A 13,671-nucleotide genomic window follows, 5' to 3' on the forward strand; every position below is an offset into this window, starting at 1 on the left:
GAGACTCTATCTCAAAAAAAAAAAAGATTAAAAAAAAAATCTTTAACAGTTTCCTAGGCCCTCCATTTCCAGGCCCTACCAATTCCAGCATAATTTCATGCTATTCCCCCACCTCCAACTCCTCTTTATTCACTTTTAGTTTCTGTGAACACAAGCCTTCTTTAGGTTTTTCCAGCAGCTTCTTCCCGTTTCCAAGGCTTTTCCCCAAGCTGTCCAATTTGAATGGAATGCTATTCCCACTTTCACCTCCTTTAACTAATTAATCCCTATTCATCCTTCAGATCTCAGCTGATTTAATAAGTAAGCTTCTCACCCTGCACTACTTCCAACTGTAATTAAACTAATTATGTAATTACTTAGTGTCTGTCTCCTCAGGTAGACTGTAGGGATAGGTATGTCTTGGTTATAGCTATATCCCCAGGGTCTAGCATTGTGCCTAACCCATAAGTGCCCAATAAATACTTCTCAAATGAAGAGCAATGGTTCAACTTGAAAACTAAAATGAGTTTTGTGTGACTGGAGTTTACAGAGATTTGCCTAGAACCTTCCTAAGACTCATTCATCAGCGGGACACTGGCGGCCAGATAAAAAGTATACAAGCCCTCAGGCGCAGAGTAACAAGGTTTGGGCAGGACTGTACCTCTTTCAGGTAGCCTATGCACACTGATTATAGTGTCTAAGAGAAAAAGCCCCATCTCTACCTTCTTTTGCAAGCTTCACTTGATTTTGCAAGGTGAGACCTCCAAACTTCTAAATATAACTTTTTTCAGCTCTTCATATTCATAAACCCAGGCACTGACCCGGATAGGGGTATGGGAACTGAAGGCCCAGGTCTAAAACTGCCTTGAAACCACACAACTACTGCCCTGATCTCACTCCTGAGGGGACTGATTTTTGGCACTCTTGGTAAAACTCTAGGGAAGCATGCAGTGCTGAGATCTGCCACTAAATGGCGCTACTCCCCAACGTGCCTAATGCAGGAATACAGACGTGAAATTCAGCGGCCTTGCAGGTTCCTCCAGAACCAAGAAAGATAAGAAGTTTGGGTTTCAAGGGCAGGTCACACTCAGCAGCCCCTAGGTCTGCCATCCCTAGGGGAAACAGCTTCCATCCTGACCAGACAAATAAAACAAGCAAGCAATGTTGACGTTCCAGTGACTTTATTAACTCCCTCTTTCTGGGGTGGCAGGACCTCATCACTGGAGAGCTGGAAGGGAAACTAGGAAGCTGTGGTCTCAGTATGGGTCATTAAAAGGGTACAGAGGGTGTCCTGCATCCCTTGGGACCTGCTTCCCATTCACCTGGAAAGAGAGACAAATAGATGACTCCATTAGCAGGAGCTGCCATTCCAAACACTCAGGGCATCTTCCTAAAATCTTCCTAAACAAACTTATCTGTGTACAACGCTATGCCAAGTGGCAGTGGCTGGGATCCCCACCCCCCACTCAATGCCACAGTATCAACAGCACTCCTGCACCAAACCCATGGCCTGACACAAAGCTGCTCCTGCCCTAAGAGTTTGTAGTCTCAGCCAGGATCAAAGTGGCCGGGAACTATTTATATCCCCATGTGCAGCAGACTTTACCCAGAACCCAACCCCTCTACCAAGGTCAACAGTGCCTTCTGGGCTCCCCTTGCATCATTTACTGAGAAACTACTACATGTCAGGAGCTGGGTTCATGTTACAGATAGGAACTTGCTCTAGATCATAAGGTATCAAGAAGTAGGACTCGGGCTCACAGGTTATATACCTTATCTGAGCCATACTACTTCCCTGAGCTCAAGAAAGTGAAGAGAGCAGTATATCCAGGATAGCAATCCCACCATCTCCCTCCCACAACCAGCAAGCCTGAGGCCAGACCCAGACACCCCAAATGCCACACTACACTCCCTGACTCTGGGGAGTGATACATCCTCACCGTAAGAATGGGCACAATATATCGCCAATTTTTGTTCAGGGCATCCAGCTGCTTCATCTCTTCTGGGCTAAAGGTAAAGTCAAACACCTGGGGACAGAGAGGGGTTCAGGAAAGCTAGCCTTGTGAGCAGAAGCTGGGGTCCCATGACACTGCCTTTTTAGCTAGGCAGAGTTGGGGCCAGAAAGTATCCCAGGGAGCTACAGAAGACAGAACCCATTACCACGTACCTGGATGTTCTGAAGGATACGAGAGGGATTGATACTCTTGGGGATGCAAATTACTTTCCGCTGGACCTGCCACCTAAATTGGGGATTAAGGTAGATGAGGAAAAGGAGTCAGTATTCATAAGCATTGTTTAGTCCACCATGTAGCCTTCCTTAAGTTGCTGAAGCACGTGAGCACCCCTGGAATACAAAACATGCCAAGTGGCCTCCCCTTATATCACATGGCAAGATCCTCAGCCCCACTCACATGCTAAAATAAGGAATCCCTTACCCCTGCCTTCCAACCCAGGAACCCTTTCCCGAAGACTGCCCCGTACCTGATCAAGATCTGAGCTGGAGATCGGCCATACTTTTTAGCCAGTGCTAGGACCACTGGTTCCTCAAGCAGGACAGGCTCACTAGGATCACGCCAAGCACGATCAGGGGAGCCCAAAGGGCTGTAAGCAGTCACCTCCAGGCCGCGTGCTTGGCAGTGGGCAATTAGCTCATTCTGAGCCAAGTATGGGTGGCATTCCACCTGAGCCAAGGAACAAGCCATCATCATGCATAGTCATACCCAGTTTGCCCAGCCCCACCTAGTCATGCATGTCTGGGCCAACTCCCCATTGCTGATCCCCTACTTCCACTCAGCCTGGTTTTCTCACCATTTTCCATTCCCTCCCAAAGCTTCAGTGCTCGCCTTTATGCACCAATACTTCTGACAACTCATCTCCATTGAGTAGGCCCATCACCTGCTCACTTACACTTGTGTGCACACAACCCCCAAACCACTGATCTGTGTGCTATGCTCACCTGCAAGACAGCTGGTCGCACAGAGGCTATACTGAGTATATCATCAATCTGCCGACTGTTGAAGTTGGACAGGCCCAGTGCCCGTATCAGCCCCTTAGCCACCAGTGCCTCCAGAGCCTTCCAGGTCTCCTTGTAGTGGGTTGAGTCATAGCGGATGGTCCCATCGGCATTCCTGGGGAAGGGGGTGTCTCCCCGCCTGAGTGAGAGAGAGCCCCCCAACTGTGGGCACAAATGCCAGGCTTCTGTTGTACCTGCCCATCCAGCTACTCTATGTCCCAAACTCCAAGCCCAGAGAGGGTAAAGGGCCAAGAACTAGGAACAGCTACGCTTTTTCAACCTTCAAGATTGTAACACAGGTGTTAAGTCTACATGAAACACCTATTCGCTCTCCTCCTTTTCCTAGCCGCTATCTCCTATCTCCTCTCCTCTGGGAAGTCTTTCTTAACTCCTTCCTCCTTGGGGAGTTATCTATTCTTCCAGCACAGGGCACAGTGCTGATGGTGGGCTCTTATCACACCCTCTGCTGGGACTTATTCATTACTATAATCCCAGGACCTAGTTCAACAAAAGGGTCAGCACATTTCCTGAATGAATAATGGGACCAGGAGGGACACACAAGCACACCCTAGGGCATACCATGTGAAGCTGCCTTCCTTTTTCTAGAGCTAAACTCCTGGCTACTGTAACAGAAAAGGCTAAGATCCCACATCAAGCTCCTCAGCTTGTTACACGGATGAGTATTCCTATCCTGCTCTGCTGCTTAACTTACAGTAAGTTACTAATACCACCCCACTCAACCTCGTGACTCCCAGATGAAGACCCTGGCAAGGCTCACTCAAAGGCATAAGGCCAGTGCATCAGGTACAGGTCCAGATACTCCAGCTGGAGGTCAGCCAGCGTCTTCCGGAAGGCGGGCTCCACATCTTCAGGGTGGTGCTTGGTGTTCCACAGCTTGGATGTCACAAACAGCTCCTCCCGAGGCACCGCCTAGTGCAGGGCCCATAGTGACAAGAGCCATGGGCACCCAGTCTTACCCACCCTCAACTCTGGCAGAGAAACTAGATGGAAGCTGATGCCAGATTCCTTCCACCCAGGCTGAGCCCCAGCTTCAGCTTCTGAGTTTTGTCACTGTACCCCTCTCTGCAGCCACAGGTACAGTCCTCACCTTGCCCGGTCCCACGTTCTCCTTCAGGGCCTCCCCAATCTCAGTCTCATTGCCGTAGACAGCAGCACAGTCAATGTGGCGGTAGCCTACACTGAGGGCATACTTCACAGCAGCTTTTACCTGCCAGGTGAGAGAAGCAGAGGTTTTAGCTCTGTTGGTTTGGGCCAGAAACTGTCTCCTGCACAAGGTCACTGCTAGGAGGGCAGGAATATCCCAGGGCCATCCATGCAATGGGGGTGAAAAGATGGAACATGGTTCTAGTCTAGGAGACCAGAAGCCTCTTCAGAGGCCCCAAACCCTTCGTCCTGCCCCCACCCCATCAGTCTCCAAGGTTTCCTCCTACCCAAGCCATCTCAGCAAGGTCCAGCAAAAAACTAACAATATGTTCCCAGCATCTAGCATAAAAAAGGCTTTAGCAAATATTTTTTAAATGATGGATAAATAGCCAGAAAACAAAAGTATAGATCATCAAGACAGGTTCCCAGTCTTGTGGAGCTGGTGAGAGAAACATGATATGGGAAAAAAATTCCTGGGCCAAGCTACACAGGGAGAGATCCTCAGGGAGCCATGTAGATAGAGTGAGCTCTGAGAGCTCAGGCCAGCGAAAGAGGTGAGAGGGGCGGGGAAGATTAAGGAAGGCAGAGAAGTGAGCTGGAGGCTCAGCAAAGAGCTCCCTAGTGAAAGAGAAGATAGGCATCAAGTAGAAGGATGGGTCAGTTAATTTGTTACAAACCAGACAAGAAACATGGCAGCAGAAGCAGAACCAAGGACATCCAGCCCTAGCCACAAAGCACCCAAAGCTCTTGTGTGTACCTAGTGCACCATTCAAGATCCCTATCTGAGGCCCAGCGCAGTGGCTCATGCCTATAATCCTAGCACTCTGGGAGGCCGAGACGGGAGGATTGTTTGAGCTCAGGAGTTTGAGACCAGCCTGAGCAAGAGCGAGACCCTGTCTCTACTAAAAATAGAAAGAAATTAGCCAAACAACTAAAAATAGAAAAAAATTAGCTGGGCATGGTGGCGCATGCCTGTAGTCCCAGCTACTTGGGAGGCTGAGGCAGGAAGATCGCTTGAGCACAGGAGTTTGAGGTTGCTGTGAGCTAGGCTGATGCCACGGCACTCTAGCCGGGACAACAGAGTAAGACTCTGTCTCAAAAAAAAAAAAAAAAAAAATCAAATCCGTATCTGAGACTGGGCGTGGTGGCTCATGGCTGTAATCCTAGCACTCTGGGAGGCCAAGGCAGGAGGATCGTTTGAGCTCAGGAGTTCGAGACCAGCCTGAACAAGAGCGAGACCACACCTCTACTAAAAAATAGAAAGAAATTAGCTGGACAACTAAAAATATATATAGAAAAAATTAGCCGGGCATGGTGGTACATGCCTGTAGTCCCAGCTACTTGGGAGGCTGAGGCAGAAGGATTGCTTGAGCCCAGGAGTTTGAGGTTGCTGTGAGCTAGGCTGATGCCACAGCACTCTAGCCAGGGTGACAGAGTGGGACTCTGCCTCAAAAAAATACAAAAAACAAAAACAAAACAAACTACCAAAAAAAAAAAAATCCCTATCTGGGTGCAGCTCTTACTCCTCAGATATACTCCCCTATGCCTGACCTGAATCCTGAAGCTCCATGCCGCACCTTGCCCCTGGCTCTGGCCTCCACTCCACCCCTGCTTTGACCTAGCTCCTGGCCTTGTCCCCAGGCTGTCAAGTGCCTGCCAGGAACACTGGGACCCCAGCTCCAGGGTCCTACACAGGTATAGGAAGAAAAGCAAAAGGAAAAAAATGCAGAGATCACCCAACCACACCACAAATACCAGCCTAAATCCCAGAAGGAGGAGGCTGTTCTCCCTGCTGGGGCTTCTTTCAAACTTAATCCCCAAACTTCTCTTAACTGTGACTCAGATTTCCAAGGAAGAAGCCCTGTAGAAATGCCCCACCCTAAGTAGGAACTGAATCTCATAGCTAAGTCAGCCCAAGAAAGCAGGTCTCCATTTCCAGGATCCCCTTACCTATGAGGGTCTACACCAGGGATCAGTAAACTATCAACATTTTTTTTAACAGACATTGAGCTAAGAATTTAATAATTAACCATTTACATTTCTAAATGGTTGCTTATTAAGTCGTTATACAAGTATATAATCACCTCCATTTTGTAACTTGTCCGACTAAAAACTAAAATATTAACTATCTGGTTCTTTAAAAAAAGGTTTGCTGAACTTTGGTCTATACAGTTGACCTAGTTATTCTTCAAACTTGATACCTGCTATACGCCTAATTCCGGACTAAGCACCAGGGAGAGGCCCAGCCCTCAAGGAGCCCGTTGTGGGAGAGGAAACATGATCACAGCACAGGGTGATAAGTGCCGTATTAGGGGGTCACAGCACAGGGCTGAACACAGAAGGGCACCATGTCCGCCACAGCACTCAGCGCAGATCCAGTTAGAAAAAGGTGTTGGCCCTGTTGGGCCCCTCAGCCTGCCCTGAGTCAGCCAGGGAAGTCCAGGGTTTACTATTGGTCTCTTCTTATCTTATCTCTTCTCACGCCCTGAATACAGGGTGGGGCTGCCAAGGAAAATGTAGGGCCCTTCTAAATCCTGCCTTTTCCCTAGCAGAGGCTCAAGAAGTACTCCCTTCTCCTCCCCCATCCCTCACCTGGCCAGGGTCACTCTTCCAGGTACCCAGACCAATCAGGGGCATCTTCTGCCCAGTGTGCAGGAGGACACAGGAAGCCGCCATTGCCCCCTGAAACACAGATGAGAAGAGAATGGTGTGGGGGTTAGTGCTGTTGCTTGCGTCTTAGATATCCACTGGTCAAGAACACTGTAAAACATGGGCCAAGAAGCGGGTGGGGAAGAAGAGACAGACATGGAGAACAAACACATGGTTGTATATGTGCCTGTGAGCAGAGGGAGTACAGACAGGGTGTCCAAAACCAAACAAAGCCAATAGCTCCTGAACAAACACTAACGAGACCACCAGGCTGGCTGCCTTTCCTTCTATCAGGCTAAAAGCCTGTGTTAAAGAGTTCTAATATCTAAAAACAAAGGCGGGGTGGCTCCACAGAAGCACCTAGCCTAGAATAAATAAGGTCTCAAGCCAATGTAAGACAGGCAAAGGCCATGAGATAAAGTGAGACCAGGTAACTTAATAGGCCCAGGAAGGGGCTCCTTCTCTGAGGATGAAATGAATGTCTCCAGGAGATTATCAGAACTACAGAGATTCTCTAAGTCCCTCTCACAGAGATCTCATCAGCTGTACTGGTTCGCCTAAGTGGGCTTTTACAAGGGAGGTATACATTATTGAGATAAGAAAATAGGGTCAAAGAGGTGAAGTTATTTGCCCTAAATCAACAGCTAAGAAGTGGCAGAATGGCTGGGTGCAGTGGCTAATGCCTACAATCCCAACACTTTGGAAGCCCAAGGCTGGAGGATCACTTGAGGCCAGGAGTTTGAGACCAGCCTGGGCAACACTAGAGCTCGTCTCTACAAAAAAATAAAAAAAATTAGCCAGGTGTGGTAGCACACACCTGTAGTCCAAGCTACAGCGAAGGCTGACGCAAGAGGATCACTTGAGCTCAGAAGTTCAAGGGCGCAGTGAGCTATGAGTGTGTCACAATACTTTACCCTGGGAGACAGAGCAAGACCCTGCCTCTAAAAAATAAAAAAATTAAAAAAAAAGAATTAGTGTAAGTGGCAGAACCAAGGATCCCAGGAGGAGTTGACGGAAAAAGGCATGTAAACACAGGCCTATAAAAATATATGTGCTTTCAGTTGGGAACTCATAGTAGAAAAAGGAAAAAATATATATATATGCTATGCCTCACAACAAATACATGTACGAATGTGCTACAGAAAAGGAAGTGAATTCTGTAGCGCAAGGATCAAGAAATATTGACATTGGCTTTTAAGAATGTGTTGGACTCTTCCCAAGAGTCAAAGGGAAAAAAGTCTTGCCAGGAAGGGGAAGCTAGATACGTGGCTTCAGTGTAACAGAAAAGTAGTGGAATTATAGACATAAGAAAATTTCCAACTGAACAAAGCAGGTAATTGGATTACCCCCTACTGAAAGCTATGAAAATTAGAAGTTTCCAAATGCCCAGGAATACTCATTTTCTCAGCAAATTGTATGTTCCAGCCCTTGTGCTAAACAAGAGACACATATTTAAATAGGGTCCCTGCCTTCCTTCAGCTTATGATCTGGTAAGGGGGACAGATGATATCAGTACAATGTGATAAGAACATCTAGAGCTGCAAAATCTTTGATCAAAATCTGAACAAGGGCTACACAAGGACTGCAAGAAAAGAATAACCTGGCAAGGATGGCTTCTTGAAGGCCATGCCTTCCTGAGTGTCAAGCTTTAAATAATGGATGAACAAGAGTTGCCCAAGTGAAAGAGAAAGCAGAGCCAATGAGGTAGAAATAACAGTTTCCCTTATCTCATCAGTACCATAAATATCAGTTTCTTGGGATTGATTTCACTGCCAACAATATCTTTATAAATATAATTTTAGTTTCCAGTTTCTAAAATGACATAAGATAAAGCAGGTAATAAGACAAATTCTGAGTATAGCCAATACACTAAAACTATCTTTCTTAGTACTTCTGACCTAGGAAAAATTTTACAGTCTATTGTAACGTGGTTTTGTAAACCACTCTTTTCTGCTAAAATGAAAACAAAACTGTTCAACCTGAACAGCAAACCATAGATTGCCGAGGACAATACTCTTTGTAATCAAACTTTCCAGGGACACAAATTTCCCAGGGATCAAGCAAGCATGTCTGGACTTCACAGGAAGAATCTTGTGGCTTGCTGCCACCAGGGTCTATGACAGGTTTCTTGGGCTTGATGTCCAAACAATGACCTGTTGGCAACTCCCAGATTTCTCAGCACACATGGGAGGGCTCTGAAATTACACCTGGGGTGAGAGCTTGAACAAAACCCTGGCTTAAAGGGAAAAGGAAGAAACTTGAATCTTGTTCCTCCCTTTCTTTTGCTGGTGAAACTGAAAACCAAAAGGGCTGAGGCTTGGGGGATGAGTATTAAAAAGAGGCAGGAAGACCTAAGGAAGATCTGCAAAGAATAAGAGTTCCCAAGGCAAGAATAGAGGGGCCACACAGATGTTTTACTCTGGGACAGAAAGTCATCCTCAGTCAGCTCTTGACTTCATCTTCTGCCTGAGGCAACAGCTTTCCAGCCTAGCCCTGCATTAACAGATTCCAGACTCTAGGCCTGTCAGGAACTGCCTACCAGGACCTCAGGCAGCGTTCAGAAACCCTCAAATTATCTTGAAGTTTAAAAGAGAGAAGCTACAGGGGAGGAAGATATAGGGGAAGAGGGTAGTATCAGGACTCAGGTTTTATTATTCCCAACTCAGCACACCAAGGTTCCTTCTCTCTGGTATTCATTCTTTCCTTCTCAGAGGAGGGCTCCACAGTTGCTGCCTGGATGCAGATCCAGGAAAAAAAGGAAACAGTATTTACATGAGTGTTTCCTGGCTGCATGGGCCTTTCCTCTGCCTCTCACAAATGCTGGTTTCCCTCAGAGTTTTGTCCTCAATCCTTTTCATTCCCTAGTTGAATTCATATCTTCAGTTATCTCCTTAAGCCCTAATTCTTCCCACCCCAGTTCTATATATTCTAACTTCCTCTGGACCTCTTTACCAGTATGTCCCATAATGTTTCTTTTTTATTTTTTATTTCTTTTTGAGACAGAGTCTCACTCTGTTGCCTGAGCTAGAGTGCTGTGACATCAGCCTAGCTCACAGCAACCTCATACTCCTGGGCTTGAGCGATCCTCCTGCCTCAGCCTCCCAAGTGGCTGGGACTACAGATGCGCACCACCATGCCCAGCTAATTTTTTCTATTTTTAGTAAAGATGGGGTCTTGCTTTTGCTCAGGTTGGTCTCGAAATCCTGCCCTCAAGCAATCTTCCTGCCTCAGCCTCCCAAAGTGCTGGGATTACAGGCGTGAGCCACTGCCTGGCCATCTTCTCCTATACTTCTAAACAAGCCACTTGGGGCCGGACATAGTGTGACAGAGTGATACCTAGTCTCTTAAAAAAAAAAAAAAAAAGGAGAAGCCAGTTGGAAAACCACCTTAAATATGCTTAAATATGTAAATGTTGGCCACATTTGGCCTATTTCGCTGGGTTAAAAATCTTTTTAATACTTGTAAGTAAATATTGAAAGACATACTGTTTCCTCTGAAATGTAATGTAAGGCCGGACGAGGTGGCTCAGGTCTATAATCCTAGCACTCTGGGAGGCCAAGGCAGGAGGATTGCTTGAGCTCAGGAGTTTGAGAGTAGACTGAGCAAGAGTGAGACTCCATCTCTACCAAAAAGAAACGAAAAAAAAAAAACCAGCCGGGTACTAGGGAGGCTGAAGCAGAAGGATCACTTAGGGCCCAGGAGTTGGAGGTTGCAGTGAGCTACAATAACTGCACTCTACCCACAGTGACAGAGTGAGACTGTCTCAACAACAACAAAAAAAGCCAACTGAACACCCTTCCTCACCACCTCCCACCCTTTCATTAAAAAATATATATATAATGTAAGACCTAAGACTGCAATAATACTTCATGTCCTTATTGATGTATGTGGAAAGAAGAATTTAAAAATATATACTTCCGGCCAGGCTCACACCTGTAATCCCAGCATTTTGGGAGGCTGAAGCAGGAAGATCACTTGGCCCAGGAGTTTGACACCAGCCTGGGCAATATAGTGAGATCCCATCTCTAAAAAAAATTTGGAAAAATTAGCTGGGCATGGTAATGTGTACCTGTAGTCCTAGTTACTCGGGAGGCTGAGGCAGGAGGATCCCTTGAGCCCAGGAGTTCAAGGTTACAGCGAGCTATGATTGCACCACTGCATTCCGCCTGGGAGAGACAGCAAGATCCTATCTTTAAATAAATATTTCCTAAATCTTTCTCCAGAGAGAAAGATCCATATCTACCTCCACTGCCACTGCCCTAACTCTGACCACCATCATTCCTTACTTAAACCACAAATCTCTGCCTCCAGTGTGGCCCTCTTTCCCGCAATCTATTCACCAAATCCAAACATGTGACTCTCAGTCTGAAACACTTCCAGCAGTTCTCCCCAACCCTCAGTACAAAGTCCAGGCTCCTTTAAAACCTGGTTCCTACCTTCCTCATTTCTCCACTTCCTTATTTCAGACTCCACGTTCCAGACTTTGAACACAGTTGCACCACTTACTTGACTCCAGGCCTCTGAACACTTTCCTTCCCCACCTGTGCCTGGCTAACTGCTGCTCATCCTTCAGCTAGCACTTTAAATTTCTGGCTCTTCCCATGTACTGATAGCTTGTGCACATCACAGCATTTTTCTGTTTATATATAAATTTCCCGCACAAACCTAGCTACTCCTTGAGGTCAGGGCCTGTCACCTGTCTGAACCTCTCACTCCTACCAGAGTACCTGTCCCATACAAACATATATACACACTGCACACACACAGAGGCTAATGGGGGACAGATCTTGACAGCTGGAGTTTGGTCAGCTGGAGGGACATTTGAGGAAGTCATTACCTCTGTCACCTTTTCCTTTACTTCTTGGGAAACCTGGAAGGAATAATCTCCAGAGAATACCAAACCACTTTACTATCTTTGGCAAAAAAAAATCCCAGCGGACCAGACAGAATCATACTGAGATTACTTCTGTATTGCAGACGAGAAATCAGACCTTGGAAAAAGTAACAGGCCTAATAAGAACCATCAAGACTCTTCCAGGGAGGTTCTGCAGCTCTGACTAAGGACAATCTTAAGAGAAGACTTAATTAATAGTTTCAACATCTGGTGAAGGTTCAGATCCGGGTCACACTTTAACAGAACTCTAGAGGCAACAGAATAACATGCCTGGATTTCCCAGTCCCATGGTAGGCGTTTAAGTAAGAGAATTCTGCCCCACTTCCAGTCACTTCTGAGAAGCATTCCTGCACCTGCATAGGAAAGCCGGAGCACCTGGAAAAATAGTGCAGGCGAGCAAACAAAAGATTGCAATTAAAACTTCCAGTGCATCATATGTGCTGGGCGCACTCGATTTTCGCTACAGCTCTGATGTAGGAACTCGTTTTATCGCTGGGGAAACTGAGGTTCAGAGAAACTGATAAGTTATACAATATCACACAGAGAACAAGAGAAAGAGCTCAAATCCGAAACCTCGTCTGGTCCCCTCCAGTGCCCAAGCTCTTCGCTCAGTCCCAGAGGCTGACGCCTCAGCAGTAAAGAATCGAAGCTATCTCCGGGAGAAAGATGGACCAGCAGCAGGAGAAACTCACCTCGGCAAAAGCACAGAGCGTGAACAGAGTAGCGTGAGCTGAGCTCAGTTTCGCAACTGGCAGAGATCCACTGGGCCTCAGCTTAAGTCTGGCGGTGATGAGGAAGCTCCACCCGGGGGGAGGGGCCGGGGCCAGGAATCACGGATCACGCGCAGGGCGGACCCCGTCCCCCGCCTCCCCAAGAAGCAGCGGAAGGGGATGGAAGCCAGAGCTGGGAGGCGGTACCGTCCCCTCCCTTCCCCTAGGTGGTGAACGCCAGAAAGGCAGGAGCTTGGACATTCACTCCACAGCGTGAGTTTGGAAAACTCGCGGGCGCAGCGCGGCGGTGCCGCGGAACACGTGGACGTCTTGGGGGCGGGGCGGAGCCGGCCGCACCTCTTTCTGGCCCAGATTGCACCGCGCGCCTCGGCTACGTTGCTCCAGTCCTTGCGGAGGAAGCAATGCAGGAGGTGCCACGTTGCGGGTTCTTGTATGTGTCGTAGCTATGGATTCCCAATCCTGTCTTTCTCTCCATACGATTCTAACTGGATTCCCAAAGTTCACTTAAATTGGCACCGTTGTTTAGTTCCGGAAACAGGCCCAGAGAGCAGCGACCACACAAAGGTTGGCCAGAACGGAGAAGACCTCGGATCTGCAGACTCCAGATGCCAGAAAGTTCCTGGTCCCTGCTCTATCTGGACCGTGGACCCCAATTAGCAGATTGATGAACTGCTGAGTCATTGCTGTAACCCAGCCCTCTCATTCCTCCAGCTTTAGGGCTTTTGCTCTCAGTTCTAGCCATAAGGATTGTTAGATGCAAGGCACAGCCCTAGCCCTCCTAGAGTTTTCAGAGCAATAGTTATCAACTTAAAGGTGTACTGTTTTCTAAAACTGGTGTTTGAGAACGTATTATCCCTTTCACAATCATCCTCCCATTTTACAAAAGACATGCTCCTCAGCCAGCTTCTAGGGTGCACTGCCCCATGTAAAAATCTTGAGGCCCTAAACAAAGAGACGCTTAGAAATACTGGTAGTGGTTGAAGGGACGGTGGGTTGTGAGTAAAATAAATCAGCTCTCTGCTCTCTCCCTCCCTCTCCACCTAGCCTACAGGTGCCCTGCGGAGCTCTGTTTTTACATCTCAAAAGAGCCCAGCAGACAAAAAGGAAATGTAAAATTTTTTTACAGTGGTTAGACTTACTGACTAAAACTGCCTTTTTAAGCATCTGTTTCTATAGCATGGAGTAGTTCCTGAAAAGTTCCAGGATGACAGCATGGGGGACAATCTCCAGACATCAAACTT

The 13,671-nt window shown here is 47.2% G+C and overlaps 1 protein-coding gene across 2 annotated transcripts; it reads right to left on the minus strand.

The window, feature by feature from the left end:
* Positions 1–1,143: 1,143 nt before the first annotated feature.
* Positions 1,144–12,732, minus strand: AKR1A1 (aldo-keto reductase family 1 member A1). 2 transcript variants are annotated; one of them, XM_045545545.1, is made up of 10 exons: positions 12,392–12,700; positions 12,125–12,200; positions 6,749–6,838; positions 4,101–4,220; positions 3,771–3,922; positions 2,936–3,131; positions 2,461–2,660; positions 2,147–2,219; positions 1,920–2,006; positions 1,144–1,301 (listed from the first exon to the last, which is right to left on the minus strand). In XM_045545545.1, exons 3-10 carry the CDS (start codon positions 6,830–6,832, stop codon positions 1,236–1,238), a joined length of 978 nt encoding a protein of 325 aa, XP_045401501.1. In that variant the 5' UTR covers positions 6,833–6,838; positions 12,125–12,200; positions 12,392–12,700; the 3' UTR covers positions 1,144–1,235. The 2 variants fall into 2 exon arrangements, with proteins under 2 accessions (XP_045401501.1, XP_045401500.1); XM_045545544.1 differs by lacking the exon at positions 12,125–12,200 and having other exon boundaries at positions 12,392–12,732.
* Between the last annotated feature and the right edge of the window lie 939 nt (positions 12,733–13,671).

Source organism: Lemur catta, chromosome 3 (assembly GCF_020740605.2).
Source record: "Lemur catta isolate mLemCat1 chromosome 3, mLemCat1.pri, whole genome shotgun sequence".
Lineage (NCBI taxonomy): Eukaryota > Metazoa > Chordata > Mammalia > Primates > Lemuridae > Lemur > Lemur catta.

Coding starts and splice junctions, on each gene's coding strand:
- AKR1A1 (XM_045545544.1), bottom strand. CDS start 6,832: ATGGCGGCTTCCTGTGTCCTCCTGCACACTGGGCAGAAGATGCCCCTG. Junction 3,923..4,100: donor AGAACGTGGGACCGGGCAAG/GTGAGGACTGTA, acceptor GCCCTGCACTAG/GCGGTGCCTCGGGAGGAGCT. Junction 2,220..2,460: donor CCAGCTCAGATCTTGATCAG/GTACGGGGCAGT, acceptor TCCCCAATTTAG/GTGGCAGGTCCAGCGGAAAG.